Source organism: Bacillus rossius, chromosome 15, assembly GCF_032445375.1.
Source record: "Bacillus rossius redtenbacheri isolate Brsri chromosome 15, Brsri_v3, whole genome shotgun sequence".
Taxonomy (NCBI): Eukaryota; Metazoa; Arthropoda; class Insecta; order Phasmatodea; family Bacillidae; genus Bacillus; species Bacillus rossius.
Genome location: NC_086342.1, coordinates 34,862,853 through 34,882,844, shown reverse-complemented (window position 1 = coordinate 34,882,844; position 19,992 = coordinate 34,862,853). Strand labels below are relative to the sequence as shown.

The window sequence follows — 19,992 nt, the reverse complement described above, 5'->3', positions numbered from 1 at the left end:
ATCTGGGAAGACTACCCCCCCTCTACCCCAATGTGCAGGCCACACCGCGCGGCTTGTTACGACAGCGCGCCCCAGTAACTGCGGCCCGTGGCTGCGCCAGCGCGCGGCCAAACAAACAAACAAAATTCTGCAAGCCCGCAGCGCGCCGCGCCGGCCCCGTGCCCCAATTACATGGTCACGCCACTTGCGCTGACGAGTGAACAGAGCAGCCAGCCCAGAGTCCCGTCAGTAAAGTCCCTAAATTTGATTTCAACAACCCTGCAAAATTTCAACCCGCGACATAACCCTCCCCTCACAGAGCTCGAGCCCCATCGAGCTACCTCAAAATTACAAATTGTCTTTTTCCATTAAACCATAACTATAAATTCCTCATTTCACAAAAATAATAATTTTCTTAGTTCCTTGCTGTCTGAACATACATCTAGATTCTGCATAAGATTTATTTTAAAACAACAAGTATTCATAAAATTAAATGTAAAACTTTTATCTGGTTTGTTCTCACAGGAACCTTCAGAGGCTCGAGTTCTCAATTCTAAAAAAATTGTTCTGTTAGTGAAGCTCTCTTTACAAATTAAATTACTGTTCTTAGTTTCTCAGTATTCGTTAAACAATGTGCAAATTCTTGATAATTATTATTATTATTTTTTTTTCGGTTTCCGTTTATTACCATACTTCTTTCGTTCTTCAAAAAAAATTAAGTGTCCTTACAGTGTTTCAATTAATTAAACTCTTATCTCGTGAAGGTTGGTGCAACTCCTCGAAGTCAGTGTTGTCGAGAAGAGTAGCTCCCTGGGCTGGCCATCAGCAAACACCACTCAACTCCAACAGCTACTGGACTGGCTTCCAGGGCAGCTCACAACTTCTCCCCACATCTGCTTCGGAGTTGTGCCATCCTCATCACGAACAGATTACAATTCTGAAACATCATCAACAGGCATTACCATCACGCCTGACAAATACAAAACTAACTACTAAACTGCAATCGATGGGCAAGGATGCAAACACACAAAAAAATAAAATTAATTAATTCAACTGCTAACATAAAGTATCCCACCCTTAGCATAATCTAATCAGGCAAATAATTTGATAGGAAAAACTTAAGGAAGGGAAACATGACCTCCAATGATTTTCCCTAACTCTTGAGTCTTGATCTTCTCTATACAGCAAATAGTCCCCACGAAGTAACTGGGTTGAAGGTCAGTTCACATGACCCACCCATAACCTCTTCTACTCTTCTTTTCTTCTGGGGGCAACCACAATGCCCACCAATCTCTCTCCATGGTGCCGAACCAGCTATCCCATGAGAGTAAACAACGTAGTCAATAGAAGCGCAGAGGGGAAACACCAATCTCTGGCTTGTCGAGTCATAAAACTGCTTTATCTTCTTCTTCTTCTTCTTCTGAGTAAAACATCTGATTAATCTTGCTACTATTCTTCCCAACAATAAAAAAAAGTTCATCAGGTATCTTCATAAAAAAACATTCTAACTAATAATAAGTCTTCTTTTTCTTCTTTTTTTTTTTTCTGTTAGATGTAATAGAAGGCCATGTTAGGGAGGTTATAGGGAAAAAGAGTGGCCAATTCCCACCCCATCACCCACCTAGATCATGACTAATTAACTTTTAAATTTTCTATTTCAAACAAATTAAAAAAAAACCATTTTTATTCAAATTTTTAAATTATAGCTACTTTTCCTTCATAACCTCAAAAGCAAATCAATAATTCTAAATGAAATTGTGATTTACTGCATTCTTGTTCCATCCGATCTGTTTGTTTATAACCTTTCTTGTAAAGTATAAAATTTTCAAACATTACTAATTCAAAAAAAAATTAAATTCTGGTGTCCTTTGAGTTACAATTAACTTTACTATTTCTTAGCTTGAAATAATTTAAGTTTTCAGAACTATTTCATTGTCTAATTCACAACACTTAAAAATCAACTCAAAACAACAAATCATCAAAATCAATAAGATCATCTGACCTACCTATCAGTACTGTGAACTTGAACTGTTCGTACACATTTATAATAAGCTATTGTATTTAAATTCCAACCTAAATAAGGTTTAAAAAAAACTACTAATCCCTCTGTAAATTAAGAAAATTAACTTTAAAAATTAAACTTAAGGTATTAGTTCTTTTTGACAGCTACCACAACTCACTAGTTCCATTACATTACTATAACCTAAAAAGTTCTGTAAATAATGTTTATAACAAAAAAAACTCCAGTTACTGTCTTCCATAAAAAAAAATAAAACTTTACATGACCTTATTAATCTCCACTTGTAAGTCCATGGCTGCCAGCTTTCTCTTCTCTTGAATCTTCAGTCTTGGCTCTTGTTTCAGTGATCTTGTATCTTGTCTCTCGAACTCTTGTCATCTTGTAAACTGGACTGCTGCTCAGCTCATCTTAAGGAATCTGTAACAGTTTCAAAAATACATGTTAATTTAAATTACATAATTCCTGTTCTTTGGTCCTAAAAAAAAAATTGTATTATTAGTACACATTACCCTGAAACAACATTATTATTCATTGTTTATTACTTAAAAAAAATGCTTTACCATAAAATCCTTTTTTGTTCTTTTCATTAGGCCTATTTATTTTCCTTCTTCTTAATTAAATTCTGCTTCAAATGTTAATCCTAACTTAAGACCTACCATCTATTTATTATTCATTACCTACATTATTTATGTTACCCTAAAATTCCCATAAGTTTCTAATACTTCCTATCAAAGACATTCTCTCTAAAAAAAAATTTACTTGTGACTCTTAACTTAACAAACTTAAAAAAAACTTTTACACTAGACTTAACTTATTATTCATTCTTAGTTACTAAATTTCTATATGTAAACTTTAGTACTTACAAACAAAAACTGCCTATTTCTCTCTACCTCTTAATCTCTTTCAATTATTACAATAATAATGTTACCTTGCATCTTTAAACTTTCTTCTTTTCAATTAAATTAGACATCTCATAACAATAAAAATTCTGCCTATACTCTTCTTATGGGTGTACAAACCAACAACAAAATTTCAAATTCTCAAGTTTCCTTATATTTAAATTATGCAATGCACATAACCTCTGTGGTGCCTGTACCCTTTTAGGCCTACCACCTTCTCCTCTCACAGCATGACAACTCTTATTCCTCGGGGTCTGTATTCACTGTTCCAAATCAAATATCTCAAAAAAATTAAAAACAAATTTATTATTTTAAGAAAACAAAAATTTACATTGAATTTACTATGGAGCCTGGAAATCTTAATGTCTCACAGCAGCTAACATGACTAAATCCCATGGAACCCCAGGTTTACCTAACCTGTGCCCAAAAATTTAAGCATACCAGGCTTTCCCTGCACTGGTTTTACAGCATCACACACTATTTAGGGCCCCTGATCTGCCATCAGTCCCAAGGAGTTTTCCCACAACCCCTCTCTACACAAGTGCCTACCGCATTCCTCTCAATTGGCTATCGGTTTTACGGCATTCTTTTGGGATCCGACCATCAAGTTAGGGCTAATCGAACACTAAACCTCCATACTTCCAAACTAATGTAAATCAATTAAATTTTCTCTGTAAATTCTAAAAATCAAAAAAAATTATTCCAACATGCCAAAGAAACTTCCAAAAAAAATTCATAATCTTATCTTCAAACCATTAAAATAAAAATAAATAGATTACTCTGTTTTCTCCTTAATAACTGTAAACTGTCAACAAATATTATGTCGTAAATTTAACTATGCTTACTGACTCTAAATCATAAAATCTCATTTGTCCTAATTAATAAACAACCGATTTCCTTAAAATCTCACTGTATCTCTCACACTCAAACTCCACTGGCTGAATATCTCAATAAATTCAAAAACAATTATCTAAACTCTTAAAGAAATTCCTCCCCAATTATTCAAACTTCTTCACATTATTTTATTTCATTACTTAAAACACCTTACTCAAAAAAAATTAATTAATTATCTAGCTATCTTCCATTATTATTTATTTACCGAACAAAACTTTCTCCTAAATTAATTTAGTAAAATTCAATTTCACATTAGGCAAGTACACTAACTCTCTACAGCAATGTTTCTCATTTCCCTCCTTCCTAACTGAATCCAATCTTACTTAACCTCCAGGGAATTTACCTCACAAAATAACCAAAAATTTCACTGTAGTGCCTATCTGCTATAGGCCCACTACACAGGGGGCTCTAACCCCACCAACAAACTTCATTGAAATGGTACCCTATCCCATACAGGATAGCCACTTCGGTACTACCATGGGGAACTCCTGCCCCAAACTACTCACAACTCTCAGGATTCTCCTGACCCTTAATTCCGTAGTCAGCCCATCTCCTATGGTCTGCGCTACAATTCCCTTTCTTCCCAGGGACACAACACCTCACCTTAGGGTCCCTCGCCTTAAAGAAAACATTAATTTTGTCTCTCTGTTCTTTTGGAGTAAATTCCCTCTACACACAAAATCTAGCCTTCCCAGTTTTCTCAATGCTTATCGATTTTATAGTGTACCTCCTTAATAATGTTTACAAATCCCAAAAAAATATTTTTAAAACCGAGGTAGAATTTAACTAACAAAAACATAAACAACTTACAACGAAACATTTCTAGCCTATACATCATACACTTCTTAAAATAAATTACTTACATACTGAAAGTTCCTCTTCTTCTAAAACACACTTAAATTTAAATTTATTTAACCAATAGTCTATTTTCTTATCGCTAAGTTACCGTACAGCTGATCAAAACAAGGTCACGGCCGTCCACGTCTCCGTATGAGCCCGTGACGTCACCGAATTCCATCAGGTGCGCCAACCCTCGCTTGCGGTTCCTCCGTTCTCCGCTAGGTCTCAGCACCTCCCCGTCACGTGTTCACTCTGCCACGTCCACTGACGTGTCGTTCTGAAACAACTCTCAACATTTTTCTAATTAAAACAAAACATCACTATAAATTCTATAACTCTCTTTTACATAAACTCTCGTTTTCTCTTTAATTCCTTTCTAACGTTTATCCTTCCCTCGACTGATTTAATTCGTACGTCTCGTCTCCTACGCGCACGAAAACAAAACAAACTTCTCTTGAAAATAATTCCTATTTACGACAAAAAACTTTATTTTAAATTATAATTCTCTTAACCTACAATCTTAAAATGAACTTCAATTAAATTAAACCACTTGCATTATCTCTAATAAGCATTTAACTTATAACGTATTCTCCTCACGTAATAATCCCCGATATAAATCTACAATAAATTCAACGACTTAAAACAACTTATCACTATAAACTTTATCCTTACAAGTATCCTCAAATAAACATCTGTTACGTCAAAAAAAAAAAATCTCAAAGACTTCCTCCTCTTAGATTAAATTCCGTAATCCTCTCCTCAAGTAAACTCTTAATAACCTGCTATCAGAAGCTGAAACTAACTTAATAATAAACATAAAAATCTACCTCTCTCTCTCTCCAGAAATAGAACCTACCCGGCGCCTCCACCATTTCTGTCACGTGCACCTAGCCGGTGCCACCGCCATTTCTGTCACGATCCACTTTCAGAGGGGGGGGCGAGAATCGTAGCTCTTTACATAGAAACAACTCGCTTGGCATCAACTAGTCTTAACTTCATAAAATACTTTACTGTACCTAGGATCATAGGTTCGTCATCCCGTACAGGATGTCTGGTGAGAGCTGAACTAAGGAGATTTTGCAAAATAACATAATACTAAATTAAAATTATTTTATTCTTAAAGTCAAATAATCAACATCATTCTTGACGAACATTTTAATAGCGGGATTACAATTTAAAACAATAATCTCTTTACTTCCTTAACGATTGAACGACCTTACAAGAGAGAGAATGAGAGAACTTCACTAAACACTTCCCTAGTCCTTCCGAATACCTCAAATCATAATTAATACTTAAAATTAAAACAAAGATAAGTCCATACTCACATTTTCCGAAAAGCCTTTCTTGATCGATTACTTTAAAAAAATAACGTAGGGGCCTCTCCTGCCCTTGAAATCCCGAACGAACATTACATTTTAAAAACTATGACGCGTGACCCCTGACGAGGGCCATAGCCTCCGCCCGAAAGCTTGACGACTACATTATGACCTAACTTAAATTAAACGACTCGTGGCCTCTGGCGTCGGCCATAGCTTCCGCCCGAAAGCTTGAATTCCTACATCACGAACGAACTAACAACTCGTGACCACAGGTGAGACGCATAGCCTCCGCCTGAGTGAGCCCCGAGTCACCAATCACTTGCGCTTAAATTCGCGCGCCCTGCCGCGCCTACCATAACAAAAGCTCGTTATTGAAGTCAAATTTACTAAACAACTAACTAGAACATCTGGGAAGACTACCCCCCCTCTACCCCAATGTGCAGGCCACACCGCGCGGCTTGTTACGACAGCGCGCCCCAGTAACTGCGGCCCGTGGCTGCGCCAGCGCGCGGCCAAACAAACAAACAAAATTCTGCAAGCCCGCAGCGCGCCGCGCCGGCCCCGTGCCCCAATTACATGGTCACGCCACTTGCGCTGACGAGTGAACAGAGCAGCCAGCCCAGAGTCCCGTCAGTAAAGTCCCTAAATTTGATTTCAACAACCCTGCAAAATTTCAACCCGCGACAATATAAACCTACATTTTTAAGTATGAAAACTTTTGTAAATTGTTAACCATTTGGTTAAAACCAGTATAAATTTTTCTTCAGCGTTGTAAGATGTGTAAAATCATTTTGGAAAACTAAAAAGATTTAAAAAAATATTGGGTAGTATAATAATTTTTTTTTGAATATTTATTAAAAATAGAAGGAAAATACTGAAGTGTATTTTCATGTTAAAAGTTAAATATAAATTTTGTCGAATTAGCTAGCGAGACTGTAAAGTCACCAATAAATAGTTTGTACGACAACTTTCAATGTGTTGATTGATCAGTTTCAATACTTTATTTCGTAATACATGATCTAGTATTGTAAGCTTTAGGATATTAGTAGTTTTAAAAAAAGCGATGTTTTAGAGATACAATAATATACACACAGAGTAAGTCGAGCACATGGTACTGTGGCGAGGCACACTAAAAGCAATTCTGAGAATTTCTTTCTGTCACGGGATGATCTTACCGTTGCGGTTGTGGGTTGTCTCCCTCTCACGCACGCACACACAGGTAGCCTGCCTCCCCTCCGGGCACTGGTTCCCTCATCCCGCTACCTGAGCTGTGGACTGCGAGCTGGCTTCGCCGAGCGGCAGCACGAGACGGTGGAAAACTTTCAGGATTTGCAGAAATTGCGGAAAAGAAATCTCAGAATTTAAAGTGATAACTATATGTTTTAAATACATGAATTTCTTCAGAAAAAAATTATCTTTTTGGCTAAACTTGTACTTTTTTTCTGTCATTATCCTAAGCAGTATAAAATGGCCCCAAAGTTGGACAAGTTGGTGATTTTTTATTTCATATTCTGATAGAAAAAAACAAAAATGTAAACATATACAGACAATTCGTGTAGTATCTTCTCGTGGGTGAAAAATTTTCAGATTCGTAGTGTTGATCAATAAAGTCCCATCATTATTTAAAAAACATAGTGTTCCGCTAACTTCTGAAGCTACTAGGGAGGCCCCTTATGGATGTTGCATATTTCAATTTTTCTTTCATCTGAGTCCCTTGTATTCCTCATAATAACTGACTCTTCAAGTAAGTCTTCATCAGTTCTTCCTTCAGACTGCGATTCATCTTCTGGTAGCTTCAAAAGTGCTGTTATTTTTGATTTCACTTTACTTTTGACTTCAGCTATCTTTCTTTTACCATACACTAATTTGGAACGCTTTGAAAGTACTTTTAGTTTTAAGGGTGATACATCAAGAGTAGGTACTCATGCTTAGATTCAAATATTCCTTTTAAAATGGTGTAGTGTCACTATTTAAGGACACGTCAGAAATATTGTGTGTCTATTAGCATTTTGTATGATATCTCGCACATATTTTTAGTTGGCTATCGACTGAACATCTGGCACAATAATTTTTGTGTAATATATTTTGGTAAAATTCAGTTCATTTTATTATGAATGCTACCTATGAAAATAAATTTATCACCAAGGAGATTCAAGAATCCCAGTGTGCAATGCTTGCACTATGAAATGTTAATAATAAATACTGAACATGAATATTAATCGTGATACCTATTTAGTTTTTATAGGATTGTTTCAGACCTTTTTTAATTTTTAAACTATTTACGATATGTAATTAGCCCATTGCTGCATACGTGTGTTAATTATTTTCTAGAGTTAAGTGTTTGTTGTGAAATTTATTGCATTTTGATGTTTGGATAAATGTGATGGGTTTGCCTGAAAGTGGGCAGCACTGCTCTCCTGTGCAGTACCCTTCAAACATTTTTTTCAAAATCATTAAAGATGGTGTCCGCCTGTTGACCTCCACCAGGTCCTCCAGCGACACAGCCGTCTGTGTCTCTCAGGAGAATAATGTCCGCAGGCTTTCACGGCCATTGTCTGAAGTAGCTTGGCTACTAGGTTGTAGCCGTGTCCTTGGCCAATAATTCACCAACGTTTCGGTCGACATTGCAGTCGCCACCATCAGGGAGGAGTTACCTACTGAGTTACCTACTGCTCCCTGAAGATGGCTACTGCAATGTCGACCGAAACGTTGGTGAATTATTGGCCAAGGACACTGCTACAACACAGAAGCTAAGCTACTTCTCTCGGGAGAAACCCCTCCTAGAACCACTTTGCCCCTCTCCATCCAAGGGAGCAGGGAGAAGGGTAAGGGAGTAGGCATACTCTGCATTGGTCGGGCCAGTAATGGATTGTGCGGCCGTGATCTGGTGCAGCGTGGAGCAGCGAGGTATATGAAGTAGGAGGGAAGGGCAAGAGTCACTGAGATGATTAATGATTTGGAGTCGGAAGCCTTACAAGGGAGGAGAAGGGTGGAAAGGTTAGCTAGACTGTATAAAGGTGATAAAGGGCAGCCTGGGGACTAGGTTACGCACAGGTGTGTGTATAAAAGGCGGAGAGGTCACGGGTGGAAGTTCCAGAGGGTATGGGGGCAAACGGAGAGAGGTGAGAACGCTTTCCTTGGAAGGACAGGGAGAGAGTGGATGAAGGAATGCCATGGATGAGAGATGGAAGGGATATGAGTAGACAACTAAAAGGGCGGAGAGGGGGGGTGAGTGAAATGGAAGGACTCCTTGCCACCGGGTGAAAGCCCAATTGCGAGCTAAACATATCAAAATAAAATTTAAAAAAAACAGCACTCTACCATGCCCCATGTGCCTGGCCATCAGTCTTTCATCACTTTTACTACATTAGATGTCAGGCCGACTGGCGTATAGCTCGTGGAAAGCCCATTTGCAAGCTTATTCTTGAATTAAATTGAATATCTACTAGGCTTCTGCAAATGCTGTCCTCTCCCCCCCCCCCCCCCCCTCCATGAATATCTAATATTTTTCTAGTTGAATATTAACGTACAGTGAAATTTGTTTTCACACTTCACAGGAGTTCATGAAAAATTGTTCTAAAATACATTAAAATAATGAGAGTAAATATACATGGAACCTACAAAGAGGTGTAAAATAAAGGAAATTAACATAAAAACTGACATTGAATTTTCTTAAACCAGTAAATTTTGATTTTGAAAGTTGTTTTTTTGATCTGCTTACATGTATAAAAATAATATTATTAATGATTTTAAATCATAATCATTGATTATTTGTTGAATATAAAAAAAATGTGTGAATAATTCTGCATTACAAATCTCAATTTCTCAATACTTCATCTTAACCTCATACATGTTACCTTTTTAAATACTTTTTTTGTAAATGTTTCCATCATGGTGGAAGCTTATCTATTGGTAACAAATAGTTAAAAAAAAGAAATATTCAATTTGAAATGTCAGATCAAATATCAAATTATTCATGAATATTGAGTTATTCGCAAATATGGAATACTTTTCAAGTACTCACAGACCCCTAGTAGCCACCGTATCTATTTACGTCTACTGCAGACAGGAGTTGCAAAAACCACGTGTGCCTCAGGACGTGACTATAGGTTTGGAAGCTTTGGCCTCTATGGTTCTTAATGCTCCATGATGCTCTACACCAGGCCCCTACAAAATCTCTGAAAGTTTAGGAACCAGGCCTAAATCTAGAAGCCAGCAATAAAAAAAACATCAGTAATTAGAGTTGTGTTATTGCAATTCAAATAACATCCCGATTTCTTGGACCTAAATTATTTCTGTACAAAAATATTCTGTAACAACAAAATGGGCTGATGTTTTCAAACCACTGTGTGGTTATATCTTGGTATCTTGGCAGAAATTAGTCGCCAGCAGGAAATGTTAGGCGTCGCGGCGACCTAGCGCCTGAAATTTGAAGATCGCTGCCCAAGGTACCGCAATTGAACAGGCGGAATAGAGCCACTAAAAAAACTGTGCTGGTGAGAAAAGTCATCAGAAATTAAGTTTTAAATATAAAGACAACATAGAAATTTCTTAAATATAATAAAATAAATAAAAAAGAATATTTACGAACATTCTTAATTCAGAATTTAAAACGGTGCATTAACAGAGTAGCGTACTGTTTATAATGGCAAAATATTATACTTTGGAATAATTTTTGCCAGTGTTAAATTACTTTGGTAGCAGTGAAATAAGTATGGCTGCAAATCAACATCTTGTGTGTGCTTTGATTATGCTCTTGTGTATTTTTTGCAATTGTAATTGAATTCAGCACTCAACCTTTGCAACCATGCAGTTTTCAATTTTTGAAACAAAGGATGAATGATTTGAATTTATTGTTTTGGTTGATCAGTATTGAAAAATAAATAATCATAAACATAATAGGGTTAATATTTCCAGCAAAGAACAAACACAAACAAAACATCAAGGTTGCCAACATTTACTTTCAAAAAGTTGACAACTTTCAGGTTGTCTCTAAATCCAGCACATTTCTCAGATTTCCAAAGGAAATAAAAGCGTTTGCTGTAGCATTGAGTTGCCGCTCTTTATTTTCCTTTCTTGGTGGCCCTGCCGTATGCATGCAACCAGAAGATGAGCTCGGACTTCACCAGTGGTCCTGGGTGCTGCGTGTGCTCGCTACGATCTCCCGTCGGGTAGATGCTGAGTCCTTACCATGCCTGGTGGGCCATTAAACAGTTCTCATGTTTAAAGGTATCTGTGACTCAGTGGGCAAATTTCTGGGTCAAGAAAATGTTCTGGGTGTAGACCTACTTATCCGGCCATCAGAGACCTTAAGGGTCCCACCTGGGCACACACATGTGAGCAGAACTTCCAGAAAAACCACCTCTAGAGATATTCCAATGAGGTATGTTTACAAAAACATTTATGGATATGCTGAGGGCGGATGAATAGTATTTAATTTTTTAATGCACGTTTGTTTAGAAGAGTGAAAATGGCTAAAAGGCAGAATCACATTTAGTCATGAAACATTCAATAGAGAATCTCAAACAAGAACCTGCATTACACCTACTTACATCTTTTATTTCTCCACTATATAATGTTATGGTTACTGATCAAATTTAATTGTTCCCCTATGCACACCCTTGTGTTTAGAGGTGATACCACGCTAGAAACATTAGCGAGCATCGTACTTATCATCCCACCTCACTAACACAAACACAGCCCTGACTAGACGGGCCCCTGAAGAACCATGCCTCCATTCTGCTCTATCGTGGGCCACTATCTTACCACGGTTTACTTGTTGTACCAAGTGGACGAGTGACGTCTGGTCATACAATAACGACTGCTTTTACTCGTGGGTGTTCCGGCATTCAGGCTGCATGTCCGGCCACATTTAAACATTTTGCTTTCAACTCTTCAGTTTTCCAGCATCTATAATCATTCACTTCACGTGCAGGGCCAAAAATCCTTCACAGCATTTTCCTCTCAAACACCATCAACTTCGTACTGTCATTTTTGGTGGTGCTAATAGCAATACGATTGTCTGTCTTGTTTCTCATAATTTAAAACAACACAAAAACCACCCTCTAACGCTTCACCAGTCGAGTTCCGGGCGTATATTGTGTGGTGACTTGTGCTCGCCTCGTTGCAGTCCATCACCCTCCAACAAAAGTCTCACAAACGTTGAAACACCGTGTATGTGTAACTGGATATTGTGACATGAATTTTGTTAGTTCAGTTCTTGTTGGAGCTTGTGGCCATTCTCTTGTTACAGGGACGTGATTGGAGACTGAAATTGTTGCAGACTGGAACTTAAAAATGTCCCAGCCCGGTGTGGAATCAGCGGCAAGCCTGATACTGCAGAGAGGAGTGGAGCTGGACAACAAACGGCGTTACACCGAGGCGCTGATATGCTACCAGGAGGGCCTTCAGCTGCTTGTGGACATGATAAAAGGTCCGTACAGTAGTGAAGAGTCACCCTCCATCAGGGGCCCTCTGGTTGAGTTTTCAGATTGTTTTTAATGTCCTGAGAGTAGAACAATCTTACAATTCTATTGCTAACAGAATTCATTGGAAAACTTCACATCTTTATTTTGGTTTAATTGCAATTTCTCAACAGAGGTTTCTCTAAAAAAGCAATGCATATTACTTTTTGGTTGTTTAATTTTTTTGCCAGATATATTCTACTAATTAACTATTTTATATTTAAAAATAAATAGAAACATTTGTATTTAAAATTGCGTTCTTAAAAGTGTAATGGTCACTCACTAGAGCTCCTTTCATGTGTTTCCACAGCTAGGAAATGTGCACAACTTTTCTTCTGTAGTCGTATTTTCCAAGTATTTCTTCATAAAAGTCTGGAATCAGGAAAAATAAATAAATCCACCATGGCGGTTGAAAACCAGTCGTAACTCGATTTTCACAAATACCGTCCCGAGTACTTGTGTTTGTTTTTGTGCAGGTGTCACGGACGTGCAGAAGAAGAAGTACCTGCGCGCAAAAGTCGAAGGCTACATGAGCAGAGCCGAGAAGCTCAAGGCGCATGTCGAGGAAGAGAAGGAAAGTGGGAAGTACCACGAGCAGATCAACATCGAGAATGACTCCACAGGGCACGATTACCAGAAGGTTTTCGGGAGGTTTCTCGACGAGCACGTCACACAAGTACACGTCGAGGATCCTTACATAAGGAACTTTCATCAGGTGCGGCTGCTTGTTTTGAAAAGGATTTTTCTTTCAATTATAATCAGAACTCACTAGTCATGATGTTTGTGTGACATGTATGTTGTCACATAAGTCGAATCAATGACAAAAGATATGTGCAGTATTAAATTGTATTTGTTTTTAAAAAAAACTCTCTTTCCTTTTAGCAAAACCTTTTTATTATTGTTATACAAATTTATTCTAAAAGTAAACTTCTAGTGCCTACACTTTCTTAATATAATTCAGGGATGCCACCAAGATGGTTATAAAATCCTGTATTAGACCATAAAAAATCCTGTAAAATCCTGTAAGAAGAAAATTTCTGTAAACAGGTTTTTCATTCGTGCCAACATTTTTTTTACAGCTAAGACACAGGAGAAAACAAATTACCTATTATAAGCATATTTCTTCAAAAATCAGCTGTTCCTTCATTTGCATAGGCCTACTTAAAAATAATAGTAATGAATGTAGGTATAAAACTGATGAGTTTACATGTAAAGAGTTAAGTACCAGTATGAGGTTCTCACAAAAATCACTTTAAAAATATACACACAGACTATGATGTATTTGCAGGCATTTCTTGCCTGAACACTCCAACTGCTTCACTTCTTCAGGTTCCTAGCTTTTTTTCTCAGCTCATCAGTGGGTTTGAATTCCAGCCCCAAATTTTTGGTCCTGTTGTGGCAGTGCAACAATGCATTCAACATTGGCATTTATAAACGTGACCTGTGTGCAGTTTTCACAATTTTCAAATTACTGAAAATTCTTTCTACAGCAGCATTGCTGTGAGGAAGACAAAGCATCGCTTTAGCTAGTCTTGAAAGTAACGGAAACATTGGTTTTCCATTTTCTTCTGCTTGGGATACATTGTGCCAGTAGGTGTCAATATCCATCACAGATGAATTTTCCTCAGGTTCCTTCAGTGAGTATAAGATGAATTCTTCCTGTAGTTCGTCCCGTTTGTCATCTGGAATGATATTCGGGAACCTAACCACTAGTGCTTCCAGTTTTTTCGTCACTTGATGACTTATGTGCAGGGTCCAAAATAACTATGTTTTTAAGTACTTCATCATTGAGGGGCAAGAGACGATACAGTTCTTGGGTTCCTGTCTCATAAAAGTCCCTCACACTTGAAAAGAAGTTCTTTATTTCTTCTAGGGATGCATCAGCAGTTTCTAGAAAATTTCTTGTTTTATGGCCTATGAACATGCCTGCATCTGTGAGCTGGTTTTCTCTCTTGTAATCAACAGCTGTAATTTCACATTTCTGTATGACTTCAAACTGTACAAAACTTGCAATGAATTGCCGTAGAAGAATACATATTTGTGGATGGAGCTTGTGAACACAAGGCCGTTCTTTTTGGAACATGACATTAAATTTTGTGAAACGAGGGAGTACTGCCTGAAGGAAATAGAAATGAAGTTTTGCTGCATCAGACTGCAAGGTAATTCTAATCCGTTTAACAGCTTCAGAATTGGCCTCTTTTCCATCCAGTCTGTCAAAGTATTCTGCCAAAGCTGGCCATTGTTCTAAGAGACGCTCCACACAATTCAAAAGGGCCAACCACCTGGTAAAACAAGGCCGCAGAATACTATGATTTTCTACTTCCATTAAATCTTGAATGGTGCTGAAATCATCTTTTCTTTTGCCAGATTACTTGAAATGAACATACACATCTTTGGCAAGCTGCTCACATACATCTGGTAACTGATTACAGGCGTGGGAAGCTGCTAAATGAGCAACATGGCATGTGCAGTGCAGAAACTACACATTTCCCTGATGTTGCCTCACACGTGAAAGTACAGAATTAAATTCACCTACCATGGCTTTGGCACCATCGGAGGACATGCTGAGACAGTTTTCCCAAGGGATACAGTCTTGTTTAAATGAAGAATTTACCAAATTAAATAAGTTTTCTCCACTAGCCTGACCACTTAATTCAATCACTTTATACAGGTGAGTTTCAACTGGCCATAACAACAACTTGCCTCGTGACAGTAACATCCGTTGACTCGTCAATCAGTAGTGTAAAAACTGATGTTTTCATAATACTAATTATGTTTCCTTCAACACAGGAACCCAATGCCTGAACAATGATCTGGCTCGTTTTTGTACACGAGCAGTGAAAATTCTTAGCAATTTCATTGTCGGGAAACATCTGTGGGACGAGTTTTGTGAAACTGTCGCTAAGTTTCATTGGCAAATTGTTTTCACAAATAAAATTTGCCCACATGAGCTCTGCATCTACAATTTTGTTGTCTGGTTTGCTGATGAAAGATGTGAGAGAAGTACTTTGTTCAGCTGCCCTCTGATTTCTCTGGTGTATCTGCGTGCTTTCGTGATGCCTAAGATCTTTCAGACCACCCTTTTGAATGTTGAAGTCTGACAGACACAATGAACACACTGCAGTAAAGTCCGTTTTACCGGGTTTCAGCCACTTCAATTCTACTTCCCACTCACGTTTGTATCGTTGTTTATACAGCGTTCGATCTGGAGATGCCTTGCGTTTTCTTTCCATTTCTTTCAATTACAATCTCCACAAAGATGCAAGCTGAATTTTTTGTACGTAACAATTACTTTAAAATTAACAACAAACTGTAAACACTCCGTCAATCCATCATAGAAATCGTGATTGCACGGTATAACAACACAGACTGTATAAACACCGTCACAGATATCACTTCGCACAAATATTACTGGACGTGTTCCGTTACACGTACGAACGCACCATTGCGCAGAAGAGAGAAACAGAACACGGTGTCTAAAACAACTGTCATAGATATTACAATGCATGGTATACTTTCATCTGTGAAATAAAAAAATGCTTCCAGACATAAAAGGTAGAGCGTGAATTATCATCTTAGAAAAACTGAAACGACGTAGCAAAGTGAAGTGTCTCTTGATGACATGTTATCTATGAAGTGGAGCGAGAGCAGTAAGTATATATTTATGTAGTGCGTTCGTCAATTAAAATATTCGTGATTCGAAGTGCTTATCCGTTAATCCGGTGTAACTCCAAAATATCAGTGAAATTCCGTAAAAACGTCAACCCTGATATAAATGATTAAAGTTTGTTGCCAGATAATCAAAAACATTATTTAACTTAAATATAAAAATTTTTGTAGTGTCACTCCTTACCACCAGGTTATTTGTCGTACTCTTGCTCGTTGATAGCATTGCGCTGTTAGGTGTTGGTTTCAAATGTATATGGTAACTACACTTCATTGCTTGTTTTAAATTCATTGTCTAATGTCATGCAGTTTTACATTGAATGGTACAGTTGGTTATGTGTACTGTTTTTAAAATATTGCATTTGGAATCGATAGCCTCTGTAAACTCAGGATTCATGACAGTGTGAGTGATCGTTTTGTGTGGCTTTTTGTGGATTATTGTTGAATTCTTTCCTGTTCAGCAGAGGCTTCTTTAGGCAATAGTTCCCAAACAAACTCTGGCCTCAATGCTTATGTATTCATTTATTTTTTATTTATTTTTTTTAATAGAAACTATAAGGATATGGAACAAGTGAGTCTTACATAGAATCATTTACAAATTGTATAGCACATGTACAGACACACATATGACATGCACATATCCCTCACTTAGCACGTCTTCAGTTTGCGCAGATTCATTTAGCGCGATGTGAATTTTGCTGCCCCAGTCTTGAAAAGCACGTCTGTAAATTTCAGTTAGCACGAAATCTTGGCAGGCAAAAAAAAGTCGGACACGACGCCACAAAGTCTGTTTCAACTTCTGTAAACAACAGATGTGCCGTGGGATACAGTTAGCCAAACAAGGGGCGAAGAGATGCGCATGCAGGTCTGTCTACGCTAGCGGCTGTTGTACAAACATCAGCTATGGCAAGTTAAATTGCGGCTATGGAGTGTAAAGGACCAAATGTTTTTACGTTTGCGCGTATGCCGCTGTGCTGTACCGTTGTCGCCTGACCACAGACCGGGCCGTGAACTCAGTCTAGCCAGTGGCAGGGAATTGACTCAAAAGCAACGGCTGCCCATTCAGCTGCCGGTAGCTGTATGTGCTTGATCACTCATAGTCATAATGCATCGTGTTCAAGTATTTGAGACAAAACTAGAAGTAATACGGCGCGCAGATTGTCATGAAGACCATGATTATGTTGGTCGCACTTTAGTTTCAAGCAAGTCAACTGTTCGCACAATCGTAGGAAATAAGAACTCTTACCAAAAGTTTGTATAAGTCTGATGCTGTTGGTTGTACTAGCGGGAATATATTTGACATTAGATACCGGAACAGAAATAAACAGATGATTCACGTGGAAAAGGTTTTTGAATGAATGTTGCAATGAAAAAAATAATCATTGGCCTTACAGGATTGGTGTGAACCAGGTGGTGATACACGAATAAGCACTTTAATTTTTGAAAAATTAAAATGTAATTATCCGGACAGTAGTATCGGTTTCACTGTCTGTAAAGGATGGTTTGGAAAAGTACGCGACTTGAGTTGAAGGTCACGCCCGGGCGGGCAAGTCAGCCAGCCAACTGACGATAAAGTACATAACTACATATTTCCCGTTACGCAGTGTCGTATTTGTCATACAAAGTGCAATGGGAGGCATACAAAAATAAATGGTGTGACATATTTATAGTTGAGTGTTATTCAACGCATTTATATTATGTAAAGTATATTTTCCTACACAATTTTGGAACACATTAAATAAATTAGCCTTGCTATTTATGGAAACTAATGCTTCAGAATACGCTATTTCGAATAACACAAGCATTTTTAGGAACAAATTATTTGTGCTAAGTGAGGGATAGGTGTACATAATATAAACACATACATTGGAGAGAAAAATACAGTAAGACATTAAGAATCAGAGAAACATTTAAAAAATAATATTATTACATACATTTCAAAAGTAATCAGGTTAAATAAATTTTACATTAAGTTTGTGTAGTTGTTTTGAATCATTAAACTCTTGTTTTATATCACAATGCTTCTGGGCAGACACTAGCCTGCATAGAGGAAGGTGGTGTAATGATAAAACGTCGGACTTGCATGCTCGAGGACCTGGGTTCGAAACCTAATCCATCCATCCTGATTTTGGTTTTCTTGCCATCACTCTGGCCGATTGCTGGGATGGCTCATTGGTCATTGCAGAAAGGTCACGATCAATATGTTCTCCCAGAATCCCTCAAAAAATATTTGATTTTCGTGAATAATTTATTATTCAATTCATTATTAAAAATCAAATATTTTTAATTATTCATTAACAATAAATACAGCAAGTGGGACTGATTCACAAAAAAAATTTAATTAGTAGTATAACATGTATCAAAAAAAATAACTTTATTGAGAAATTTGTATTTGTTTTCTACAACATAGCACTTACGTACATACTTATTATAACTTACCTATAATATGTGATTATGATTACAAATTATATAAAATACTCTATTTTTCTGTATACTACAATCAGTTTGGTCAACTAAGCAGTTTTCAGATTTAAAATTCTGATGGTTTGAAATGATGCATTGCTAGTTTTTTTTTTTGTTTTTCAATTTTATATACAGTATAATCATTTAACTTTATTTGTCATCAATTTTTCTTGGACTCCTGTGAATTATAAAAAAAAATAGTTTCACAGTATGTTTAAATTCAACTCATCAGATATTCAATATTTCTGAATAATTTGATACTTTAGTCAAAATTTGAGTCAGTTCAACAAACAGGATTTACAGAAGCCTAATGTTTATAAATGATTAACTAAGCTCACTCTGTTCTCAACACTCAAATAACATACTGCACTTTACATTGATTTTATTCACATGTGTCTCACAAAGATCTTTGTTCTCAGATAAGACATTCTCATTATTTCAGTGTCAGAACTTTTTGCGCCTGTGCGAATTGTTGGTAAAATCGTGCATAAATTTGAAGAAAGTATCGTTGCTTACAAGTTTGGATGGAAATGGGAAAGATCAGCTACAAAGACTAGAAAGCATTAAAGATGATCTTCACAGCAGACACATCCTACTAACCATTGATATCTCTGACACATTGCACGACAGACAAATCAGGTGAGTTCAGTTCAATGTTTATCGTTGTTAAGTTTCAGTCTCTCTTGCATTTTATTTACCTAGTATTTTCAAAAGTTATCTTAAATCAGTAAAAGATCACACAAGTATTTGTACATGTGTTCTCTCTCCTGTAGCAGCTCTTCAAGAGATGCCAAAGGAGAAATGGGTTAGGTTTACTTGCGATCAAACTTGAACAGTTTGGCGTAATACAATTTTTTATTAGAACAAGATTTACAGATGACACAAATGTAAACTTGGCACTTTAGGTAGCCGTGAACGTCCGTCGCGAAGTAGGCTTTCGCTTAACAGGATACGGCTTGTAAGACTCTGTAAACAGAAGGAGTATTTATAAATACTAAACAAAATATAAATACACAAACCCTCTTCCTGATTATATTCTGAAGACTGACCTATAATTAATAAACACCTGTCCTTACTCAAAACACATAACATTAACACGCAGTTTAAATTAATTTAAATTGGGCTTTATCACACTGGTGGTATTAATTGTCCAGTCACATTTACACACACTTACAATTAATTTTCAAGTTGGGATTAGATCACAGCTCTAACTAATTATTTTCACACTCAGACAATATACGCCAGGCACCTTCTGCTTGAATCTTATCAGGAGACCCCTATTTATACTCGGGGAAATGACAATGGCATCATTCGTATCCAATCACGAACCTCGGCGGATGACCTCATCAGCGCCCAATAGCCGTTCGCTTAGCTGTTACTAAGCACGTGGCCATCAGCGATTCTCTTGTAGCTATAGGAGTTTTCAATACCTGAGTGTTATACAACCC

The 19,992-nt window shown here is 37.3% G+C and overlaps 1 protein-coding gene across 5 annotated transcripts in view; it reads left to right on the top strand.

The window, feature by feature from the left end:
- LOC134539191 (MIT domain-containing protein 1-like) overlaps positions 1-19,992 on the top strand; it is a 46,613-nt gene that overhangs the window by 20,455 nt on the left and 6,166 nt on the right. For 3 of the 5 annotated variants that reach the window (XM_063380962.1, XM_063380958.1, XM_063380959.1), the window contains exons 2-4: positions 12,235-12,384; positions 12,892-13,130; positions 18,987-19,183. In XM_063380962.1, the coding sequence (XP_063237032.1) occupies positions 12,249-12,384; positions 12,892-13,130; positions 18,987-19,183 (572 nt within the window). In that variant the 5' untranslated portion in view covers positions 12,235-12,248. Of the gene's footprint in view, positions 1-12,204; positions 12,385-12,891; positions 13,131-18,986; positions 19,184-19,992 lie in introns of all 5 variants that reach the window. The other 2 variants (XM_063380961.1, XM_063380960.1) reach the window with 1 other exon arrangement.